We start from the raw sequence: 25,479 nt of genomic DNA, 5'->3' as shown, positions 1-25,479 counted from the left end.
ACTACATTGTGAGTGCATATATTGTTTACGTACTTAACGAAGTCAATCATCCAGCCAATCACTTTCTTTGTCTTGCAATTTTCTGAGACATAGGGCTAGTTAATATGAAGATTTCGATCTAAAGCATGATAATGGCACTTGTGTGCATAATATTTTCGGTTTTGTTTTCCTCTGTTTTTATCGGACAAACGTTATCTGCAGGTATGTTACAGTTTTGACTCCATCTTCTTCATCATAATGGGTTTAGTGTGTACATGTATACTATCGGTGTTTTAAAAAGCATGATTTATTGAGATTTTATAGTATAATTAAATAGTTATGGCCATTTTTAGACTGTATTAATTACCTTTTTAAGGAAGAATTCTGTGAAAAGATATAGAAAAATACTCGAATCTGAAAGCTAAAATATATAATTTTTCTTTACGGAATAATAGTTTATAGCTAAACAAATCAGATCTTAAAATTTAAGGTAGATCTGATTGGCAATTGGTGAACCACCCAGCCTCCTGAAAGTCTCTATTCCGTTAACTTTTTTCTGGTTTGATAATGTATACATGTTTTGTTATAAAAAAAAAGTTATTTTAATATCTTTGTTGAGCATTTTGGTTATTTCGGATTTCACATTATCTGAATAGTTTTAGCCCATCTGAACCGAGGGTTCTAGTGAGATTTTCTGATCGCCAGTTGTCCGTCGTCCGTTCGTCCGTCTGTCTGTAAACTTTTCATATTTTCGACTTCTTCTCTGGAACCACTGGAACAAATTTAACCAAACTTGGTACAAAGTATCGTTATGGTAAGTGGATTTTAAATTGTAAAAATAAAGGACGAAACAATTTTAAAAATGAGAAAATTAGGAAACAGTAAAAATAGGGCGTGATTGTGTCCACAAAAAGAACCACTAAACCAGATATGCCAATATTTTCATTAAAGTTTGTAAAAATAGTGACGATCTTAAATTGTTAAAAACATGACCCCAGACCAACACTGTGGCCTCAGAAAATGTTCGAAGTTCAATATAGAAATATACTTATAAATTAATACTTTTCGCCAATAAAATAAAAAAAAAATGCCAGCACCAGAGTAACTGCTTACACCTTTGGTATTTTAATACGTGGTATGTGATGTCCGTAAGCTATAGTTGAACTTTACCTGATACGTAATTATTGTAGAATTAATTAACAAACCTACTTTCATTTTCGATAAACAAGCCCGAAATAGCAAAAAATGAGAGTAAGCTGGTGGACACGCTTTGGCGGATCCAAGTCAGTGGGAGTTAGCATTAAAATATTTACTTGCAATGAAATAATATTGAATTCAAATTCAAAGGGAAAATTATCGATAGCATACTATTTTCCCTTTATTTGTAAAATCGAGTACACCAGTACTTTGCTATATGAAATATTTTTGAATAAATGGTGTAATGTATGCAAAAAACGGAACGTAGCATCCGTCCTTTCAAGAAATTTAGATTTTTGAGAATCAAAATTTGTACATGACAACTATGTATTAATCCTTTGAAATCAACCACTTTAATTTCGTTACATTGGAAGACTGCGGAACGACCACCCGCGGATACGGAAATTCCACCTATTCTGAAACACCGTCCAACGAAGCAGGTCAGTAAAGTAAGAGTCTACACATTATAACAACAATGTGGTACTGTGTCGTTTTATAAATTTTTGAATTTACTGGGTGGGTGTTAATTACAAAATGTACAATATGACAAATGAATGACAACCAACAAACAAACATTTACAGCGAAGACCATCTTAACCAGCGAGGACGGCTACTACCGGTTTGACTGTTGTGGTGCGATCAAGAAGTGGACCTTTGTGGTGAAAACCGCGGCCACCGTCAAATTCCAGGTGTGGCGATTCAGCACCACCTATACAGTGGTGGGGGAAAACACATTCACTGTCCCATGTAAGTATTACCCGCCCCACACTGATCGGATCGTATACCGGTATGAAAGTAGTTTGGTTTTCTGTCTATCACAGTTTTGTTCTTGTATAAGCAAAAAGTTGTATACGGTGTCAACGTCACGGCATGCATGCATGCTTGCCGTTTTACCTTTAAATTGTGTATGTATGTGTTTGTGTGAGAGAGAGAGAGACAGAGAGAGAGAGAGAGAGAGAGAGAGAGAGAGAGAGAGAGAGAGAGAGAGAGAGAGAGAGAGAGAGAGAGAGAGAGATGCGTGTTTCAATATTTTTTAATTTTTGTTTTATATATATATATATATATATATATATATATATATATATATATATATATATATATATATATATATATATATATATATATGATATGAAATATTTCCTCAGCTGGAGCTGAAAATGAAATTATTGAATTTGAGGTCCCGGAGTCAGAGAGGATCACAGTGAAACAAAATGACGTTTTTGGTTGGTAAGGTTCGCCTTCATTAGGCTTTTTAAAATATTTTTTTCCGCTTAATTTCTCAGATTTTATGATGGGAAATATGTTTAAAAAAGGATAAAGATAATTCCATGGGGGTAAATATATAACTTTTAGAATATTTATTTCAGACTTGCAGTGTATATTATGATAATGCTTTATTCACTATGACTTTCGTTGTAATTTGGAATACTTTTGATTTGTCATCACAAAAACAATACTACATGTAGCTTATGAAAATTAATTCATGACAAGTTGATAATTGTTATTAAAATAAGCATGGCGCCTAATTAATAGATATAATTATGTACTCATATTGTATTTGAAATGAGTAATTGTTCTATTTTTAGGCAAGGGGATTACATAGCCTATAGCGACGGTTCCGGACACTATCCAAAGGGATTCCGGATCCGGAACCAAGTGTTCAACGTCGGGGACACCTTCAATTTTCAGGGAATTGGAGTTGGGAACAAAATCAATAATAGGGCTTATGCGATCACAGCTACGACCACAAACAGTGAGTTATGCCCAAAACAATCCCTGCTAATACAGATTTGATGTGATCGCAAAAATGAATTCTACTGATTCTTCAAAAATCATACAACATCACATTAACTGAACTATTATCTGCAACTAATGTAACCAGATTTCTGCATGCAATATGTTTGATTTGAAATCTCTGTCGCTGTAGGCGCCACTCCATATTTCTACAATCTCCCGCAGACAATACATGTTTACGATCACATTGCGATCGGGACATCAGTCTTTGCAGTGTCTGCCAAGGACGACGACTCTGACTATGACGGGATTTCCTTAACACTTCCGACGCCATCTTCTTATTTTACACTATCCACAGGTTACTGCAATGATAACACCATTGATTTGCTTGCTTGCTTTAAACTTGATGTAAATAAATTATATAGAAACCTATAGATACCTGGATGGTTATAGACATGTTTAGGTTTTACTGTATACAGAGAAATATTCGCTCCTGTTTTATTTTCGCCCATTTCGCCCTCGATCTGAGCCGGCGAATTTAAGACTGGGCGAATTACAATATCTTATCTTACTATTTCTCTTATAAACAGAACTTTGTCTGGAGCATGTTCAAGACGAAGTGAAACGGTTTGCAAATGAGGATGGGCGAAAATAACACGGGGCGAAAATAACCCTTTATACAGTATATACCTTTCTTTAGACGAAGAGCTTTATATAAACCTAAAGAAAAATGTTTAGATTTTTAAAAAGCTAAAATATTTTGATTTTTTTATTACATCATAGTTTATGGCCAAAAATATCCGATGCTCATAATTTGTTGAGCATCCAGCCTCCTTTTTTAAAATTCGTAAAATAACTGATTTACATGTTTACAAATCACGTGTCATGTTGTAAATTTTGAATTTACTGGGTGGGTGTAAATACAAAATTTACAACATGACATTTTGTATTTACACCCACCCAGTAAATTCAAAATTTACAACATGACACACGCATCATGAGAGAAAATGCATATCTGTTTTCAATACTCTATTTTTATCTTTGTAAAAAAACCTGTTATGTTACATTTAAAAATTTATTTCAAATCTATCTTACAAGCATAAACATGATTCATTTTTTGCCCCCAAAAATGAATAAAAAAATTAATTGTGTGTGGCTGTTTCTAGCTGAGCTGCAGACGTCTGCCTCGATCAGCAGTCTGACGGGCACTACCCAGTCTCTGTCTGTCAAGGTGGAGGACTCGTGCGGCAAATCAACGACCTCGACGCTAACTCTCATTGTTAGAAATCAGGTACGTGTGCAGAGAGAGAGAGAGAGAGAGAGAGAGAGAGAGAGAGAGAGAGAGAGAGAGAGAGAGAGAGAGAGAGAGAGAGAGAGAGAGAGATGGTTTTTATAATTCCTGGATGCCATTTCAGATTCCGGTAATTACATCTCTTCCCACAACCTATGAAATACAAGAAACGCATACATCTTCCTCTCTCATCCACACCCTGGGGGTAACAGATGGGGAAGCTGTTACTTGTACAATCACGAGCACTTCACCCGCTGGAGGCCCCTTTACCGCCAAAGAGATAACGACGGGTTCAGGGAGTAAGTATTTAACGAGATTTTATTTACATTTGTTGATATTTATATTACCCTTTGTTTTCAAACTTCAGACAAACTGAAATATCAAACATGTGCGGTTCCAGAGAAATTTCCAAAGGGGGGATCGAGGGGGTTCGAGGGATATTTATAAGTTTGCCGGCGGAGGGGGTGTTCGAGGCGTATAGTTTTGGTAATTTCACCAAAATTTGAATTTTCTTGGACCCCAACCCTTCCTCTAGATCTGCACATTGTTAAATTCAATTAAGATTTAGTGAATGAGACTAGCCTACAGGTTTATGAGATTTGAATCCTTTGAAGATTTTCGCTTAATATTGATATCTAACCTTGGTTAAATAAATTGTAGTCGGACATAATTAGTTTAATCAGTTCTAATGACAAGATGAAGAGAATTAGAAGACTTTTTTTATATCTGACAAATGAATTAAACCACAAAATTGAAATGTACGAAATCTGCAAAAACGGCATTTAATACGCTCTTGATCTGTTATTTGAATAACATTTATTCATGATTATAAGCCGATAAAGATCAAGAAACGACAATACATTATAAAACAATTTTATTGCAAACAATTAATTATAGATAAGAATGATATTCATATTGCGCGGTATGCAATTCGTTTGCCTGATGGGCCAACGACCCCTCCCCTCCTCTTCCCCAAAAAAAGGGGATTTATTGATATCCTTCGACACAAGCTTATTTTTTACTGACTAATCGACAGATTATGGAATATATACCAATGCTAACCCGATGTTTGATTACGACACGACCAAACGATATGACGTGCTGGTTCGGTGTAGTGATGGCAAGGATCACGACGTGGAACAGCTGGTGGTCATTGTCAAAAAGAACGCCGTCCCAGACTTTACCAACCTGCCAAGTAAGACTCCTTAGTGAAGCAGGAAAAAGAATTAATTGGTCATTGTTTTCTTTTTCTAATATAAAAAAAAATTACACTCATTTGATGAATTAATAAGAATGAAGATTATTTTTTGTAGAGCACATTGAAAAGGACCAGCAGACGACATCGAATAACGTCGTTCTGGACACGGTTTCTGTGACCGACACGGATGGACTGACCTTTACTTACACCTGTGACCCCGCCTCTTGTCCAATCAGCATTGCAAGCAGTAATTACTTAAAAAAATTGTCGAAAAAATTTCACTAGTCGACATTTTCTCATTCACTTAAATTGATTCAATATTTTGTTGTTTTATTTTGTATTAAGACGGGAAAATAACGTCCACCTCGGCATTTTCCACGGTTTTTACCCCTGGATATGACGTCATAATTGCAGCCAATGATGGACACACAACTGTTGGCGGGAAATTGTGGAGTGTACATGTCAAAGGTATATCCCGACATTAATTTTTATCACCAATATATATCGAAGCCTTCTGTGCTAAATTACAATGTTTTTAGCGTAGTAATTTAAGTTGAATAGACTTCATGTTTTGTTTTGAAATTCAGTTGCGACCATCTCGTTTTTACTACTCTTTGCCTGCTATTACTGAATTGATACTTGATTTGCAAGGTTTACAAGACCATAATCAATGCAATTATTGGGCTTCCTTCTTCGATTCGTAGATATTAATGACAGACCCCAATTCAGCAATGTGCATGGTAGTTTGGGTGTATTTGGTGTGGTGGAGAATAGCCCGGTGGGCACCACCTTGTATGTGGTCAGTGCCACAGACATAGACGCCGGCGACACGCTGTCCTTCTCCTGGACTAGTTCTCCCACACTTGGGCTTTCGTTTTTCGATTTGGAATCCAGTAGTAAGTGAAATATGGAAAGAAATCTCTGAATCCTCTGTCTCTGTATACATCATTTGATTGTATTAGATGTTTACTGAACCTCTGACCGACCGGTATAATGTTTCACCAACACCAAAATTTCCTTCCATATTAATATACGTGTATTTAAATATTACAGATATTTATTTGTGTGTGATTGTGTGTGTGTGTGTGTGTGTGTGTGTGTGTGTGTGAGAGAGAGAGAGAGAGAGAGAGAGAGAGAGAGAGAGAGAGAGAGAGAGAGAGAGAGAGAGAGAGAGAGAATATCGATTTTTAAAAGCTACAATGTAATATAATTTACAGCTGGAGTAATCAAGACAAAGGCTAGCATAGATTACGAGACCATGGCTTCCAAGAGTTTTAGCTTCACTATTTCTGTCACCGATAGCAAAGATACCGCCACCGCCACCGTCACGATCAACGTCATTGACGTAAACGAGGCGCCCAGTTTCCATCAGACGTCATACAGTGTGACCGGTGATGAGGACGTGGTAGGGTTATATTTTTGTTTGCTTGGCTTTTTAAAACTCTATATATGAGAAAAATATTAATATATCAACAATTGTGTTGAACGAATAAGAACCAAAATGGGTCAGCTTCCACACTAATATGAGATTTTATAATATCTCGTTGGATTTTTTAAAAAAGGCTGGAACCAAATTATCCGCTCCTGGTTTGACAGTAAATGATCCTGACGCTGGAGACACTACGTTTTATACTCTGGACTGCAATGGTTACAACACCGGTTTCTTTGAAATGGATTCATCGAACGGCGATGTGTATCTTGGTCGGGATTTTGACCGCGATGCAGGGCATCCAGAAACTACCTCGTGTAACGTGACGGTCCGAGACAAGGGTGGACTAACAGACGTCAGTAGTCTGACCATTACCATTGATGACGTCAACGACAATACTCCGACATTTGAATCCCCAGTTTTCACCTTTTATCTCGATCCTTTGGACCCAATAGGAACTCGTGTAGGTGACGTCACCCTTTCAGCCACTGACAATGACGTCTCGGCTTCTTTCAGCGGTGTGACATACAGTGTTGATATGTCAGCTTTTGGTAAGTGAAGTATAGTAAATTGGAATTACATTTTAACCGTTTCCTACTCATCAAAATTAATTCATCTGGCACTAGTTTACAGATATCCCACTTCTTATTTTTTTTGTCAGGTAATGATTATTTTGCCGTAGACGCGGAGGGAAATATAACTGTTAACAACGATCTATCATCAAAATTTTCACGACTGGAGATCATAGACTTCAAACTCATTGCCAGAGATTCCGGAGGCCTGTCTGCTACATCCACCGTGTCTATAATATTCCCAGGAGTAAGCTTATATTTATATTCTTAGCAATTATAACAAAGAATATAGAAATAATACGAAATTTCATGAACAAACCTTTCTGAATGTAACATTTTGTACTAAATTCTTTATTTCCCAACATTGGCGCTGTAACAGACGACAACGACCACTACAACAACTACAGAGCGGCCAAAGGAATTCTGGGAAGACCCGCTGACGGTCGTCTGGCTGGAGTTTGCGTTTGCGTTGCTAGCAGCTTTGATTGTTTTTATTGTCATCGTGTCTATCCGCCACTGTCCAAAGGGTTCAAAAGCTGATCAGTCCAAGTAAGTACAATGTGGTTTAAAATTATTGATAACTTTATGGGTTTTATATAGCCCAAGATCACAAGTCAGGGAGGAGTAGAAGGTTTTATATTTACATTTTCCAGTGTCTTTGCCTTGTACTATATAACCCATAACTTCAAATGACGCCAAATTGGGCGGCCAGCGGGGTTTGCTTATTTATATTTAAATATTTAATTTTCGATGGCTTAAAGTTATATAAATATAAGTTATAATAACAAATCATTCTTTGAGTATTACGAGGTGATAATTTCGGTCGGGACGTGATCAAATCTATCAAAAAGCCCTTCGAAGGGCTTTATTGGATTTGATCACGCCCCGATTAAAATTATCACTCATAATACTCAAAGAATGATACCTTATTCCTCAAGTAATTTGGTGATACCATCGTATCTACTCGGCTATTTCCGCTCGGGGTTTTTTTGTTTCGCCAGCGGAAATGGCCGAGTAGTTATTATTGGATTATGGTATACTTATCTATTTTATTCGTTCTAGGGGAAATAATACATCACTCAAAGACACCAAAGACAAAGACAGATTGATGAAGAAACAACCAAAGTCAAAACTACGTTCTATCAACCATCTTCTGGGTGCTTTTTCCTCGGGAAACAAGTCTACAGAGAATAACAATGAATCTAAGGACACGCAGAAAAATCTAGTAAATGATGAAAATGGGATGGTCACATTCAACGATGAGAGACATACATGATGCTAATAATCTGCTGTATGGCTTGACTATGCCAAAAAAATTACTAATGGACGTGCTCAATATCATAGTTACACAGGAATTATCAGAAATATGCACTTGTGTCCATCTATTATTTTTATGTTTAATTTTCATCGTGCACTGCTCGCGTTTTTAAGCTTTATTACACCTCGTAATTATTCTGAAACATAAATTGAAAATAAACTATTTAGGCAAACAAATGCTATTATTTACGTACTGTTCAAACTTAAGTATTTTAGAGCACACTGCTTTTACAACACGTCATATTTTCTTTAAAGTTTAGAATCTTAGAATTGTATTAATATTCCACAGAACAAACACATTACGAGGGGACAAGAGACGCGGTTTAGAGCCAGGCTTTGCCGATAGCTAGTTCAAGACCACGCATCTTGGCCCCGTGGTAATATTTCACTATCTCACACAATTTAATTCTAGCATTATTTTACATAACAGATTATGTCTGACAAATTTTTGTTATGATGTTCCAAAAATCGTAGATCGAACTTAGTAAACGATTTCGTGGTATATATAGCGCTTTTAAAAACAAAATATTTTCAGTATTATACAATATTTAGTTATATTTACCTTTTCCAGTGTCTTTGTCTGTGATAACAATACGAACAAATTTTGTAATGTATCGTCCAATACATCTAACCAATGACTATTTTAAAATATTTACAATAGCTGAAAATTACATACGTATAAGTAATAAGAAATCATTCTTTGTATATTATGAGGTTATCAAATACCGACGGAAGTGATCAAATCCAATAAAGCTCGTAGGGCTTTATGATAAATTTGATTATGCCTGACCATATTTGATCACCTCTTCCTACCCAAAGAGCGCTTTCTTATATCCTAAATAATATATTCAAAGAAAGGCAAATTAGTACATAATTACTTGGTTAAATAGTCTTGATTATCTAACACGACATCAATAAAATCTTTAGGTTTTCTGAAGGATATATATTAAAGAAAACAGTGAGCACGCAATAAAAAGTTATCAATATTTCTAATCGTCGTTTTATTTATTTTCATGATTAAATATCAAATATATTGATACAGGAAATCATCAAACATCAAAAGGAAAATTAATGAATTAATTGTAACATCAGTCTCCTTTAGTTAGTTAAAAACCCTGCCATCTCCTTGTAATTATCTCTTTGTATATCAGGTGGATCCATTGGTTCATAAGGAACGTCTTTAAATCGTTCTTTCGTATCCAAGACATCGATGCTTTGACGTCCATTCTCTGCGTCAAAATTGGCTGACCTTTTAAGCGTGTTTTCGTGTACAATACTGGCCACTGCTGTATCGTAAATCCCTTCTAAATGTTCAGGAATCGCATTGCTCGAAACCTCTATCCCAAGCGAAACACGCGTTTCCTCTGGTGTTGACATGACGTCATCATGTTCGTCATTTTCTTGGGACATTTCGTAATACATGTTTTCCTCATTGTTATCGTATGCGTTGTCACTAGGTAAATTATGGTCTGATTGTCTGTTTGGACTCTTTACATAGTCATACTCAACGGATGTGTTTTCGTGACCTGCACCCTCACAGATAGCAAACCTCTGCTGTTGATTCTCACTGTGTTCTTGCTGAAATTGCTTTTCGCATCGTTCAATTTCATCGTTATCTATTGCGTCTTCCAAAGAAACCATATTGCTATTGTAGGTCACTTTTGTTGTTCTCCGTTTTTGTATTTTTTTCTGACATCTTTAATAAAACAATTTTTTTAAACACGGTATATATGTTACGAGAATATGTTTAAATAGAAATATATGTATTCAAAGTAGATAATTACATTAAATATGGTTATTGAAATCAAATAAATTACTTTTCGATTAATATGAATTAAAAACATTCCTCTGATTAACTGTTCACTAACCTTTTCTTGGATAAGATAACGAGAACAGACATGCTTATTGTGGATATAAGCGACATTATCACAACTCCCACTACCAGTCCAGAAGTTGATGACACTAAAATGCACCAATGATTGTTATTTTAATTTGAAAGTAAAATAAATTATCAATATTAATGGTTTCCAGACCAAAAAAAAGTCAGGAAAAACCACAAACCTTATTGTGTTTGAATATTTAGGAAATATGAATAACATTCAAACCTGTACCCCCCTTACAATTACAGGAGATTTAATATAAACTGTTAAGAATGTTAAAAAAATTTACATCTGATTCTTCAGATATATTTGTACAATACGGACTAAATAATAAAATGTGTACCTTTCGAGGAAAAATTCTCTTCATGAGGTGGTTTTGAAGAAGCTTCTTTCTCTGATGCATATAAATGAATTGTTGTTTATTGCAATACAATATTAAAATGAAGAAAATATAGTTTTATATTTAAAGAGAATGTATTCAATGTTGATTGGCAAATCGACAAACCTGTTTTACAAATGAATGGTAGTTTCTTCGTTGAAAAACATGAAATGAGGCTTGATTGAATCGAATCATTTTGAACAAATAGAGTTTGACATCTATAAGAGGTCTCAACATGGCTTAAACCTAAAATAAAGAACTAATTATAATTCAGTCATACAGAATAGGACAGTGTTACACCAAACAATGCCCTATAACAACCGTTAATGATGCAACGCAGCTTAATGATAAATTTCATTAGGCGCTGCTATTGCAACGCCTGTAAAATTGCTGTAAATTCTAGCAGTTGACTGTTAACTACATTTTGTAATTGTAAAAGTTGATATCTCCAACTGTTAATGATAAATCGCAGCTTAATGATATAACTTTCTCATTAGACACCGATGAAAAACAAACGATCACCGATGACCAATCGACATTAGGCGTCACAAATGCACATCCCTAACACTTAATGAAACAAGCAAAAATCAACTCTCTCAACCGCTAATGATATAAACTTTTTACCATGAGGCGTTGCAGTCGCACCCTTTTATGATACAATATTGTATAAACGAATGAAAAAAAACACCTTTACTTTTTCCTCAATTTGCTAAGCATTCATAATTTGTATTTAAAAAAAATAATCTGGGTTTCGTGCCCCGAATGTTACCTCGTACCATGAACTGACGGGTAACGCAGGTTCTCATAACGGTGGATAGACGTCCAGAACCCCTTCCGTTTACATAGCAGTCCCTGGTTACCGCACGTCTGTCCCTTGGTATCATTGTTGTAGACTACGCTTCCATTCTTACTGCATCTTTCAACAGCAGAAAAATACGATACCATTTCTGCATTTATTGGGCACTTTTCACCTAAAGGTTGTGTTCTTTGGTTATTTTCGTACGTAAAGAATATGCACTGGTGGTGGGTTTAAACAAATAAAGAACAAAAATGAATTCAAATAACATAGTTCTGACCTCCGCATATATATGTATGGCTACTGTTGCAGTAATCTGCTGCCAGCTGTAGAAATCCATTCGAACAGCGGTAATAGCTGCATCTTCTGTGATGAACTTGTGTATCATTTGCTTTCGCGACTAAAAAGTAATAAAGGAGTCATAATGTAGACTGGAACAAGTAGTACAACATTTAAGGATATATCTTGTTGTGCATTTTTGATGAATTTGCATCTGTTTCGATTGGTTTTGTTTTGTACATTTGATACATGTATATCCATGTACTAAAAACTCTCAAAAATCTGATATAAATAGAACTGAGACCAGATAACCACCATGACGTAATCTTGCTAAGTACTAGTATTGGACTTACATTTCGAGTACACACTAAAAGTTGTTTCTCCACCACAACTCTCCGTTTGGTCTGCCACCCTACAACTGTATCCGCACAAGGACGAGTTTACTTTGTCTTCAGTCGGAATGGTTCCATTGAAACACAAACATTTCTCCTTCTGAAGTATGAGAGAGAACAACTAAGCACTGATGGTTCTTTTTTTTTCACCAGCCACTTTTCATAAAAGAAGATTACAGATAAAGTAAACTACAAACCAGTAGACCAAATGAAGTCGAGAAGTGACATTCTTCGTAACAGGAGGCGACCGTATGAGGTTGCACGAAGATGTCAGTAAAGCTTACCATCGATAAAACGCTGGTATTAAAACAGCCTGTCATTAAAACGAAAGAAAGACATAAAATTGATGAATCTAGCATTTTTTCTCCAAATGAAATTATTGAAAGTTAGAGAATGGTAGTAATTAGTCATGAACTCATTGACAATCAAAAATTGTTTATTAGTAAAAGATAAAAGGGTGTACCAAACACTGCAGAAAAAATATGCTAGTGCCAACATGAGTACCCGTTTGAGTGCGGTTTCCAACATACCATATATTCCCTTGCAAGACCCTTGCCTAAAAATTTTATATCTATTTTTGTTTTTACTGAAGTGATTACCTCTTAATTTAAAACGTCGTAAAAAAAAATTTAATTCCAAGGAGAAATTTTTTTTTTTCTACAGGAATCAAAATATTGCCTGTAAGAATTCAAATTTCTGTTAGATTTGAACACTAATCACCAAAGATATTTTATATATATATATATATATATATATATATATATATATATATATATATATATATATATATATATATCGTACCTTTTTAAACTACCGTATCTGTTTCTTTTTTCAGCAAAATTTTATCCGTCAAAATTAATGGTATAGCTTGTACACCCCATTTGGCTGAATTCGAGACCCTTAAAAACCACCGACTATGCTGTGCCGTACTTTTATAGCCAGTTATACAAATAATACTTGTACTTTTTTGTTAACCAACCTTCATAGTTGATCCAATCGGAAAGTGATGTGTATTTATCTGACCAATAGTTGATGTTCTCAGAAAGTTGATGAGCTAGATGACCGATGTCCGACTCTCTTACAAGTCTGCCGTTGTAAACAATTTCACAAGTCTGTATGGCTTGTCTATAAGTCAGTGGTGTGTTCGAAAAAACAAATCCGCCTATTGCTTCTGTGTACATATCAATAGAATTTAAAAGAACTCACACACATTATGCTTAATATAAAATTTATTTTTCAATGTTATACAAAACTAAAATCACAATATTAAAAGGTCTTTGACCTTATGTTAAAAAAGAGTATTGCTCACCGTATGGAAAGTAAAAAAATACAAACAAAGCGAGAATGTTGTAAAACAAGTACATCCCGAAAGACAATCATGATTTCATTGTTTCAATCTGATTGATAACGACACAACAAATCTCGAGATAACATTGAATTTATCACAAACCATAGACAATGTGTATTATTTAGTAGGTCCACTAATATTTGAGTAAGGATGTTTACAATGCATATGGATACAGATAAATTCGTTGGCGTATTGACGTTATATTAATACAGTATCTTTTGTGACGGTTTACTCCATATATTTTAAAGATGTTTATTACTCAATGCTTAAAGTTGTCGAATTCAAATTGGTATTTAGTTCAATGACTTGAATAATTTTTTAAAACACACTTAGTATATATGTATAAAATGAATTAATATTGATATATAATTGAATCTGTTTATAATATGGATTTAGGTTAAACAAAAACGGACATGTGACAAGCAAAGGAAATTCTGTAATTTTTCTCATTCCATTTTGTGCTAAAACAAGCAGTTAGTTAGGTTTTGATGTTATCATTATGATTTTACAGATATTCTGTTATTTTCATTCAACTTATCCCTTCAGATTGTATGCAATGCAATGCGAAAGAAATTGAAAAATGATCTAAAGCATCAATACACAGCATTTCACAAAAATTTAATCATTGACCCCATACAATTTTAATGCCAGCAGAATAAAGTCAATATATAGTCAGAGTTTACATGTTTTATCCTTATTATCATTAAGAGTTTGTCAAAATGAAACCAAGATGCGAAGTTTTTTGAAAATTGATAGTTAAAATCCGGACTGAAATTTTTGTGTTTTTTAAATTGTTGCTCAAAACCATTTTTTTAAATTTAGCAACAACGTCGGTCGTTCACTGTGTTTTGTTTATCAATATTTCATATTGATACAATTACCTCTATTTTAAAAGATTACTTACATGTACCCAAAAAGTAGGTCACTTACCTAGTTTTTAAATTGAAAAAAAAAGTTATAATCGATATACAGTGGATGGTTTTTCATTATCATCAAGTTATTTGTTGGCATTTTGAGTAAATGTCATTGTAGTCCATTATTGAAGAAACTATAATAATTGAGAAATGAATTGCAGCAGTTCTCTCTAAAGACGAGGAGTTGTGTTCTTCTTAGCTTCAGATCAGAGTCCTTTCTATCCCCTTCGCAGAAGTTTTGTTTCTATTCAGATTACATCAAACTTTTTCGGTCTTCTTCACTGGTGAATATTGAACTTTTGTCATTTCCGTGTGTGGCTTTTCCTTTGGTTTCCTGTTACAATAATAAGATAAAAACTAGATAAGATTCCGTTACGAGTAACGAGTAGGTCTTCCGTCTGATGTACATTTAGAAACGATAAAATAAAATACCGATAAAAATACATACCACCATAACTTTCAGATAATGTATATAGGATCACCAATATCATTTAAAAACGTGATTTCATTTTTAACGTATACAGCTCATCACAAAAATCAAAAAATATTCGTACCCTTAAATATCCCTAATTACGCAATAAATGGGCGTGGCAATGCTTTTTTTTTTTTAGATAGTTAATGTTATAATAAGCAACTTTGCTTGTATAAAGCTTTACAAAATCTTTATCGTTTTAGAGTTATTTGTAATAGACTTAACGAGTCTCTTGGCCACTATATAAAGAGACCAGCCTCTTTTTCTTGATAAAATACTAAAGGTCTCAAGAATATTAACATTTTAAAAAAAATTATTGGCCCTTTTTTTTTTTTACATGGAAATATCTTTGAAACAATAACATACATAGATATCAAATATGTAGATTCAAAAGATAAACCGTTTTTCAAAAAAAAAAAAGTTGGACTTATCAGAACACTAAGCATTAAATTTACATTTTATACGAGGCTGCTACTTTTAATCTTTCGATTATGTATTCTAATAGTTCGAACAAACGAAGATGTTTTTTGTATTTACCATATGGATGAATTAGAAGAACTTACTTGTTTCTTTTACTGCAACATATGAGTGACACTATACAGCAGCCCAGCAGTACTAATCCACCACTCACTGACAGCCCGATCACACCTACAAGGGCGTGGTCAAACATTCATTATCATACACACTGTTGTCTGAGATATGTTAGCTAATTTCTGCTTGTCTATTTATTGGTTCGTTTGTCTCATCGTTTGTCAATCACTTTTCATGTTTAAAACCAGAGACTAAATTTGAAACAAACCTAATGAAAATACACAGCTAAAGGAATAAAAAAAATTGAAATAACAATCGAAAGGTGTTGTTAAAAATGTCTGGGTGTCTTTAAAACATTCGTTATCAAACATGTCATTTATCTTTAAATATTCAAATTGTAAATACCGGATAAATGATGCTATTTACATAGGGACACATCGGAAGTAATATCAATTCTATTCAATGTGTATCACTGCCTTCCTTTGTGATATACTTAGTATAACCTTTGCAAACTTTATATTATACAAATTTAAGTTTTTAAAACCATGTTTCTACGACCAAATATCATATGAATATGGAGCCATTTGAGGGGTATACAGTTCTTTATTGGAATAAAGTAAAAAAAAAATAGAACCTTCAGAATTCATTTTCTCTATAGTGAAAAAGATTCAATGTTGCTCTGTACTCAAGAAGACCTCACAGAAAATAAAGAGAAAAATGTCATAAAATTGATACTTTTGTGAGCGATGTCTTCAGTATTTTGCCTGATTTTGGATTCTTAAATAATATCTGTTAATGTGGAACAGACATAAATGTGTTAATGTATGACTAAATAAATGCAATTAACTAGTAAACTCAGAATATGCGTCTCGAAAAGACACATTATATAAAATATAATTATATGAAACAATGTACTAGTATGGTCTGCATCATTTTAACACAATCTTATTAAAATTAGACGTTCTGAATCCGCTACCGCTTCTAATTTCAATAAGATTGCATTTTAACATGTCTTGAAACTAAATTTACTCTACAGGAAGAAACTATATATAAATCCACTCACCTGAATAAGAGAGGTATTTTAGATACATTACGGGCGGAATAACTTCATCACACAAGGTTTTCATAGTGACAGCGACGAGCTGAGAGTCTTTTACTGTATAGCCTTGTACTTCTTTTTGTTTCTCGCTTGAGCACAGCAACTCAGCATTTGTTTCAGTGATATCTTTTGGTGCAAAAATTGCAGTAACTCATTATATATAGATGTGAGAAAGAATTGTTTTCGGAAATAAATTTTGTAAATTCACATCGAACTAATTTCAAAGCTTTGTAAAGCCTTAGCCGTTTTAACAAGAGCTTGATCTTTCGGTGGGGAGTAATAATCTAGTTTGCCCATTATATAACAAGTTGTAAAACACTTACATCCTGTCTTTTAATTTGCAAATAAAAGCTCATTATTTTTCATAGAATTTTGTTTACCCAAGATCAGATTTGTAGTGTAAAATTGACGGTATTTCAACTGAAATATACAGCCCTGGATGAGGCCGAACAAGTGTCATTGCGCATGCGTTCAATGTATTCATATCTATTAGCCAATGACTGGACAGTTAACCATTACGCTTTCATCAAACTGGAGTTTGTAACGTACTGCCTAGTCCAAGATCTTGTTTAAACAGCTCTAAATACATAAAGGCAATACCATTTTCATAATATAATCGAGGATAAACAAATAAGAAAATTAATGTTTAATCCAACCATTACCTACAACACACACAAAAGGGTATTCCTCCTCACAAGAAGTCTCGGCATAGGTCTCATTGCTGTATTTGGTGCATGAAAATGGAAGTCCCACAGTCTCTTTAAAAGTAAAAAAAAAAATCAATTTAATAAAAATCTCGAATTTATCCCAAGTTAACAGATAGATTGTGACAACGTTACTTCGTTCCTTATAGTTACCATTGAATTCAGCTTCGAACGGGCCTATTGGATAACGGTGTAAATCCATCCAGTACTGCGTGACGTTGTCAATGACGACACCTTGGCAAACCTGGTCTACGTCATCACTTACAATTTGCGATTTTCTTTGGCTGCAGAATTGTCTGCTTTTCTTTAATGATACTTTTTCAGGACTTATGTCGCCATTGCCTTTAGAAGGATACAATTATGATATTTATAAACATTAGTACATGCAAATTCTAACTGTAGATTAGGACTTTAATGAACTTTTTTGAGACAACCATGATTTCGAATAACCTTTTATGAGTAAATTAGTTTTCAATGTTTGTTTACAGGGTTATTTTCGCCCCGTGCTTTTTTCGTTCTTCTTCACTTGAAAAAGTTTTCACCCCGTGTTGAATTCACCCAAACACAGATGTATTTAAGAGAGATAATTTGTGACATTTTAATTCGTTAGGTCTTAACTTCGCCTGCTGATCGACAAGGAGGGCGAAGGGGTGGAAATAAAACGGGTGTATACAGCATCTGTATCTTCAATTTCTAAAGTGCACTCACTACACAGAGCCTGGAATTGATTGGAGCATCTATGAGCGCGGTACAAGTGTTTGTCCGACTGATCACACGTGACTGTTGCACACTGTCGATTTTCGTGCATATCTTTTTTAGAAGGAAGATCTGAATGGAAAGAAAAATAATCTAGAATATATAACGATTTTATTCATAATTGTTTTAAGTGTAGGTATCCAATAAGAAACCAATAAAGAATGCATAACCATGTATATTACGTGGTTCATACCAATAAAGAAAGAAGAAAGAATGCATATATTTAAGGAATTAATTTCATTCCTTATAGTTTAATACATAAAACAAAACTAAGTCTCCATACCATTTTCATGCTTTTGTTTGAATCGTAAATGACATTTTAAACTGATATACCTATCATATACCTACAGCTTTTGTACAAGCTGATTGCATCTGGACCACCACATTTGGCTAGATTCTCAGCACAGCTGTAAGTACACTGACTGCTGTTTCTCACGAAGTGTTGCAGGGAGGTTAAACAGAAACATTGCTTACCCTGTTAAAAAAATATGAAATTTTGATCGATGCTATTTTTTTTTATGCTTTTAACATTTGTCATTCTTTGTCATTCAATGTTAATTTCCACTGATTATTCAACATTAGTGTTATAAGTAATATTCAATATTACATGGCCACAAATTAAACCTGAATTCCAAAATACGGAGTCCGGAGTTTGGAGCATGACCGGAAGCAGGAACCCGTCGTTGTTCCCGCCTGGTCGGATTCATTCGGTACTATCTGATATGGCGGGGAGGGTGTAATTTTCGTATTGTCAAAACAACCTGAAATCAACACATTAATGACTGTATTTTTTTTATCATGTTCTAAAGCTATAACTGTATAATATCTAATATAATATTTTTATTTTGTGTTTCATTAAATATCGATAAAGTCTTATTTTACTAGAATTCAAAACTTGAAAATACAACCATTATAGCCTTTTGATGAGATTATACATCGTTATATTTTATAAGAGTATATCGATCGAGAACGAAGTCCAAGGTTAATATACTCTCACCATGCAAAAGGCTATAATGGTTGTATTTTCAAGTTTTGAATTCTAGTATAGTAAGACTTTATTGATATTTAATAAAACACAAAATAAAAATATTATATTAGATATTATACCATGCAGGTCTATAAAACCATTTGTTATACTTTCATGTTAAATACTGAAATCTGATTGGTTAAGACGCAGTTAATAATATTTTATATTACCCTCAGCGTTAGCAACGCACTTGGCAACGGGTAACATTAAAAAAATGTTACATGCGCGAAAATTATGCGCGTACGGTTCGCTGTAGAATTCACGATATTCCTATATAAAAGCAGTAAAATTTTCTTTAAAATTTTAAAAAAGACATTCAGTATAACAAAATAAATAGTGCCTGTTTGGGAGGATAACAGTTGAAATTGACACCCCTCGAAAACCATTGTCAACCTCCGCTTCGCGTCGGTTGACAATGGTTTTCTCGGGGTGTCAATTTCAACTGTTACCCTCCCAAACAGGCACTATTTATATAATATTGACCGATAACAAAAGGCTATACTTGTTTTATTATGATAAATCAAATTAAAACTAGTTCTCTTCAAGAGTATAACAGTGAAATATTTGATTCATAATGTATAGGGGTTGATTTCGCTATTGTGACATTACAAAGTCGCACATGTCACAACCAGCTTCTTGTCATGAAAATCTATTTTTAGAATAGTGAAATTTATTTCTCTCTTTTAATAGAGTAAGGTTTATAACAGAATTTATAGCACGATCACGTGACAGCGATCGACCGTTCATATGCTTGGGTAAAATACGATATTATTATAGTCCATATTATTGTGGCATGAATGTTATGATATTAGCTAATGCTTTTATATCAATCAAACAAAAGCCCTTTTTTGCTTTAGAACTAAAAAAAATCTAAGTACTGAAGTACTGAAGGGAGTTGATTTTATCGATTATTATCTATCTTAAAATCAACGATATGTTATTTTGCTTGGCAAGTAGTTATAATCTATAATATGGAATCTCGGACTTTTCCGACAAGAATTTCGAGAAAACCTCTTATGAATCATGTTGTGTAATATTTAAAAATAGAATTGATTTCATCAAACTATCTATCGGTATTCGAAATATTTCAAAAAGTGTATGGATCCAACCAATAATGAACTCTAGTCTCGTTCAACCAGATGCTCGGCTGTCTCCGTTAATCTCCGACAAGTAAGAGATACCAGGTCACGTGATAGCTCGATGATGTGACCTCTAAATATAGACTGACTCTCTGCTTGTCGGAGATGTACGTAGACAGCCGTTTATTTAACTCTGGCGTAGGAATACATACGACTGCAAAAAACTTCAAAATTGTTCGTACTATTTAAAATCTGACTATTTCTTAGATATTTCTAAATAGGTTTCCTTTTAAAAAAATGCTTCAGCTTACATTACATCGAATTTATCGATTATTTTCCAAGAACTAACTCTTGTCAGCGGTGATGATTTGTGCTTAGGTCCAAACACTGTTTCAGTTTCGGTTTGCCAGAGTAACTGCATAGAAGAGTTGATTAAAATCAACTCCCAAAAAAGAATTATTCGCAATGGTTCATGTATTTCTACAAATTACATAGATTCCATCTTCTTCAGATTCTAAAACTATATCTTCTTTTTCGGTGTTTATTAGGGCATATAGTTTAACTTGAAAAGTCTCATCTTTTCCAAAATTTTCCTTTAAATATTTCCTATTTAAATTTGTCAAGTCTTCTTTATATAGATTTTCCATCATCAATATCCATCATATGTTTTTTAATCGCGTCACACACTTATAATTCATCAATTTCAAAACTCCCACCGGCGCGTGATAAAGCGACATTAAGTTATACATAAGTCCTTTGTTAATACCTTTGTTACGCAGTTCTTGCTTGTCATCTATCTTAAGATTTAAAAATTGTGAAAATAGTTGCCTCTTCAAAATTTATACTTATTCAGCGCGATTTCCAAAACCTTAGGAAATTTTCAAAAGCTTCTTAACTATCATGGTTTCCATGGGTATTAATTTTCTATAAAGTTTTTTCACAAAATATTCTTTGAATGCCCTGATCGTACCACTTGCAATTGAATTGTTTTGACATTTATCAAAATTTTCATTCGGTTTTTTATACATAGCAGAAAGAGTTTCAAACCATTTTAGTTATTCACATACGGAATAGCCAACAAACTGTTTTCAGTTTATTTCTATTAAGTCCCATAAAGACCTTTCCCTGACCCCAGGATCAATCATAAATTGAACAAATATAGGCTAGCTTATGTAAAAATCTTTTTGTCTTGGGAATATTTTTTTTTAAAAATCCCATTTCTATATTTGCTTGATTATCTCCCGTATGATAATGGATTATTTAGAAGCCCCTCACCAAAGACTGATTTTTGCTTAGAGTTGGTGAAATAGGCGAAATGCTTTGGAAGAAGATGTACATGTATTTATCGAAGAACATTCAATTTCATAGGCAAACAGACATGTGGACAAATGAAAGTAATTTAAAAAGCCAGCGATTTTTGAGTGTAGATAAATATGTATTAAAATCAACTAAAAATCCTAAATAACGCGTTGCCATTGATCATTTCCATTAGAATATATATCGCATCAGAAGAAATAATGCTGGTATGCTTATGCAGGTGTTTTTTTAAAAACAGTTTTCTTCCGACACAGCTAATTGTATCTGCACGCACACACACAGGCACGCACATTACAACCACACACAGACACACGGATGCACACACAATAATTGTATCTTACATACAATTTAATCAGATTAAAGCATGCGTGTTTTTTAATCTTGTTAATTTTTTTTTATACAAAAAGCCCACCTTTGTATATAATCCAAGGTGACAATCCGTGATATATATTAGTCCAAAGGTACTCGTCAGGCTCAAAGGAAGTCACGTGATTCAGTAGTAGTTTCGGAGCCTCCTTGCCGAGTATTGAGCCGCTATAATTGTCATTACAGTGTATGCGTGCACTCTGCCAATCAGAACGGGGCTGGAGGGTAGAGACAAATGTAGAACACGTCACGACAGTCACTGCAAAAATATCAGGGTTTGTATTGTTAGCAAAGGTCACAAGATAAGAGACGAATTCCAAAAGATGTCTAGTACATGTACATGTACGCATGTTCGGATTATATATATCTGTAAGAAGCTTGTACAATAGGTAAATTAATCTCCTATATTCTCCTACATGCTAGATATTGTCAAGCAACTTTTAAAGCGTCGATTCAAATAGGAAATAATCAATGTGACGTCAAATATCGCCCCGGAAAAATGCTCATTTTACACTTTTTCACCTTATAAGAAAATGTTTTTCTGTGTATAGGTGTTGATTATTATTTCCATTTCTTGCTAAAAATCGGTATATATAGTGACAATATAGGAGGGAGAAGGGAGGGGTGGCCATCTTGTTCATCAGCAAATAAAGACATAAACTTGTATGTGTAAAAAGCATGGTCCTTTGCACGCTACCTAGCGCCCTCCTTGCATCAGTGATCAGTCTGCAATATAGAGGCTTTTGGTTTTATTTAACGCAGTTTTGTTTTGTATTCTAACTTTGTTTAAATGTTCAACAAGATGAAGTGTTGTAGATACAAGCTAAAGCTACACTCTGACAGCAATGAACAGTTCTACACAATGTACAGCTGAAGCTGTATGATGGTTGTAGCAGTGGATAATCAAAAGACATCCGGGAAAAGCAGTTCCCATACTATCTACTCCATAAACTGTTACAAAGTAGTTAATTAATGCTACTGTGGTTTCATCAATATTCGTTGAATACCAGTTTTCGTGGATTTCGTTGTTAAGTTGATCCATGAAATTAAATGTTCATTGAAGTGCAATTTTTATCAACATTTTATATTGATAGGACATTGGCCATGAATTTATGTATCCCTGAAACTGTGATTTTCACTTTATCCACGAAAATTGATACCCTTGAATATTAATGAAACCACAGTATTACAGGTAATATCGGTGGGTTTTTTTTCTAAGTGCTGTCACAAGTTTAACTGTTGAGTGTTATAACGCATCTGGAGGGCCATTACGATCTGGACAACGTAAAGACAAGACATACTCAGTTTTCAACCTTAAAAAATAGACATTTTATGTAATGTATAGCACGCCTCTTATAACTAGTAACATCTCGTCACGGATGAGGCGTATTTACCTATCCCTGCACATATATCAGACATGAAATGCTAAAACGCAAAATCAAACTGCACAGGTGCAAACTATTTCTTACCTTTTGCCAATAATAAAGAGAAGATCACTTTCAAAATGTCGAAAGACTGCCTGACCATTATCTCAAACAATGTATAACCGACCCGGGAAAGGTAAACAAACGGTAAATAATTCTCCTTGTAGCTTTTATCCAAAGAAAGATAAATTGCGTTGTGTATGTTTACCTTACAAAACGATATCGCCGTATGACCTTGATAACGTCGCTTTGATTCATTCCGACAACAAAATTTTACATACCGACCTGACGCAGATTTTTTATTGCAGGAATCAATCACCGGGAAAATACCGAGCTTTGTTCTGGTGAAATATTTTGGTGTATTAAGTTAATTAATGACTTTTTTCCACAGTCACTCATAAATAATTCACAAAAAATCCTAACGAATGAACGCTGATGGCGAAGGATGAAGACTAAGGTTTGAAGATGTGAGCACGTTCTGGGTCAACATCGGAAGTCAAATGATGTGATTTTTCCGAATACGCATCCATATTTCAAGTAAATCTGTTTTATGATAATCGAAAAAAAACTATGTTTTCCTTTACTTATATTTGAAGAATAATCGATCTGATGATTTGTTCAATTGTCTTCACACGTAAAATTGATTGTAACATATGAACAGACAAAATATCTCATTATGTCACTTATTATTTTCAAATAATACCTCGTCATTTAATAAAAATTTCCATGCGCGGATCCAGAAAAGAAATTTTAGTGGGGGGTTGGGGGGATTGGGATGGCGGCCATTTTGTTTGCCGGAGTTGCGGGGGGGCTGCTCCAATGTATATTCGGAAACTTTGGTTAGTTTGTATAGTTTAAGAATTGGTTCTATTCATCGCGGGCAGACACCTTGCATCGGACATCTCTGGTTAATATATTAAGTAACAGTTAGATCATATTAAGTAAAAAAATAATATGCGATTAAGAAGGGGGCGAAGGGAACATAAATTTGTAAGCAATGAACAGATTGTGTTCTACGTCGGTATGAATAAATAATGTATGCATAAAACGGTGAAGTTGAAAGGGGGGGGGGGTGTTGAATTACGGTTTACAACCACTCTGTCGTAGTTTTTAAATGTATGAAATTAAAAACCGCTAGTGTACGCATATGTATTTCCACACTTTTAACCAAAGTTGTCAGATCCAAAGCATCTGCCCGATGGTTACATGTTACTCGTCCTATACTTTCCGCCGCGTTCCTGGGCACACCGTTCTGTTAAAGTTCTTATAGATATAGAGGATATCTATATTGTGTGATTTTGATATATTTGCTTTATTCAACGAGTTGAAATGGGGTATATATATATTCGTGAGGCTAGCCGAGCGAATATAACCATTTCAAGGACTTGGATACAGCAAATATAAAATCACACAATTACAGATGTTCTATTTATCTCATACAATTTGATTTATATTATGAAGCTTTTGAGTCAGTCACTTAATGACCCGAATTGATATTTTTTCAAAGTTGGAAAACGATGATGCAAGCCTCGCGAATATATACACCTTTTAAATGTAAACCTTATATGTACACTTGCATGCATGTGTATACCAGAGTGAGTAAACAGATTAAGACTAAGTTTATCTCTGTTCATTTTCATAATACATGCAGAATGAAGTATGTAACAGCTTGGCAGAGATTGTATAATGTTGAGTTGTAGGGCTATGAAGGGGAAGAGAAGGCGGCGTACATCGCCACATAGGGCCTCATGTCTCACACCATCGTAGACTTCTGGAGGTCTGGATAGAAAAGTCACCAATCATTGTCATGATAACAAAGCTGAAGGAGAAAGCCAAAGTAGGTCTTATTACACAATTGCCAATGCCTTCTGCTAAACAGAATGTCCATTCATGACTTAATTACCAGGTAGAACATATAGTACATATATTACCAATTGTCATTTCTGCTTACTTACTCAGGGTTGATATTATTTATTCTGTGTACTAGCTAGACAAGTCT

At 34.3% G+C, this 25,479-nt stretch overlaps 3 protein-coding genes across 4 annotated transcripts; 1 reads left to right on the top strand and 2 right to left on the bottom strand.

Moving 5' to 3' along the window:
• Positions 1-40: 40 nt before the first annotated feature.
• On the top strand, positions 41-9,705 carry LOC128180253 (cadherin EGF LAG seven-pass G-type receptor fmi-1-like). Its single transcript, XM_052848217.1, has 17 exons — positions 41-201; positions 1,551-1,616; positions 1,759-1,923; positions 2,322-2,403; positions 2,763-2,929; positions 3,104-3,268; positions 4,077-4,201; positions 4,326-4,500; positions 5,238-5,396; positions 5,515-5,646; positions 5,745-5,867; positions 6,104-6,295; positions 6,617-6,804; positions 6,962-7,379; positions 7,490-7,647; positions 7,780-7,949; positions 8,463-9,705. Exons 1-17 carry the CDS (start codon positions 126-128, stop codon positions 8,674-8,676), a joined length of 2,775 nt encoding a protein of 924 aa, XP_052704177.1. The 5' UTR covers positions 41-125; the 3' UTR covers positions 8,677-9,705.
• On the bottom strand, positions 9,693-13,870 carry LOC128180230 (uncharacterized). Of its 2 annotated transcripts, XM_052848162.1 has the most exons (10): positions 13,753-13,870; positions 13,423-13,614; positions 12,641-12,756; positions 12,405-12,543; positions 12,053-12,172; positions 11,753-11,947; positions 11,103-11,222; positions 10,941-10,991; positions 10,586-10,679; positions 9,693-10,413 (listed from the first exon to the last, which is right to left on the bottom strand). In XM_052848162.1, exons 1-10 carry the CDS (start codon positions 13,805-13,807, stop codon positions 9,816-9,818), a joined length of 1,680 nt encoding a protein of 559 aa, XP_052704122.1. In that variant the 5' UTR covers positions 13,808-13,870; the 3' UTR covers positions 9,693-9,815. The 2 variants fall into 2 exon arrangements, with proteins under 2 accessions (XP_052704122.1, XP_052704127.1); XM_052848167.1 differs by lacking the exons at positions 13,423-13,614; positions 13,753-13,870 and adding an exon at positions 13,245-13,352.
• Positions 13,655-23,715, bottom strand: LOC128180247 (uncharacterized). The gene is made up of 10 exons (XM_052848179.1): positions 23,526-23,715; positions 22,103-22,315; positions 18,892-19,028; positions 18,601-18,742; positions 18,220-18,339; positions 17,665-17,853; positions 17,470-17,565; positions 16,772-16,933; positions 15,741-15,825; positions 13,655-15,039 (listed from the first exon to the last, which is right to left on the bottom strand). Exons 1-10 carry the CDS (start codon positions 23,581-23,583, stop codon positions 14,964-14,966), a joined length of 1,278 nt encoding a protein of 425 aa, XP_052704139.1. The 5' UTR covers positions 23,584-23,715; the 3' UTR covers positions 13,655-14,963.
• Between the last annotated feature and the right edge of the window lie 1,764 nt (positions 23,716-25,479).

Source organism: Crassostrea angulata, chromosome 1, assembly GCF_025612915.1.
Source record: "Crassostrea angulata isolate pt1a10 chromosome 1, ASM2561291v2, whole genome shotgun sequence".
NCBI lineage: Eukaryota > Metazoa > Mollusca > Bivalvia > Ostreida > Ostreidae > Magallana > Magallana angulata.
The sequence above is the reverse complement of the archived record's forward strand: the minus strand, read 5'-3'. Positions and strand labels throughout refer to the sequence as shown.

Coding starts and splice junctions, on each gene's coding strand:
- LOC128180253 (XM_052848217.1), top strand. CDS start 126: ATGATAATGGCACTTGTGTGCATAATATTTTCGGTTTTGTTTTCCTCT. Junction 1,617..1,758: donor AACACCGTCCAACGAAGCAG/GTCAGTAAAGTA, acceptor AAACATTTACAG/CGAAGACCATCTTAACCAGC. Junction 2,930..3,103: donor CACAGCTACGACCACAAACA/GTGAGTTATGCC, acceptor CTGTCGCTGTAG/GCGCCACTCCATATTTCTAC.
- LOC128180230 (XM_052848162.1), bottom strand. CDS start 13,807: ATGTACTTGTTTTACAACATTCTCGCTTTGTTTGTATTTTTTTACTTT. Junction 12,173..12,404: donor TTTTAGTGTGTACTCGAAAT/GTAAGTCCAATA, acceptor ATTACTTTTTAG/TCGCGAAAGCAAATGATACA. Junction 11,948..12,052: donor CCATACATATATATGCGGAG/GTCAGAACTATG, acceptor CACAACCTTTAG/GTGAAAAGTGCCCAATAAAT.
- LOC128180247 (XM_052848179.1), bottom strand. CDS start 23,583: ATGGTCAGGCAGTCTTTCGACATTTTGAAAGTGATCTTCTCTTTATTA. Junction 19,029..22,102: donor ACCTTGGATTATATACAAAG/GTGGGCTTTTTG, acceptor TGTTGATTTCAG/GTTGTTTTGACAATACGAAA. Junction 17,854..18,219: donor TCAATTCCAGGCTCTGTGTA/GTGAGTGCACTT, acceptor ATCCTTCTAAAG/GCAATGGCGACATAAGTCCT.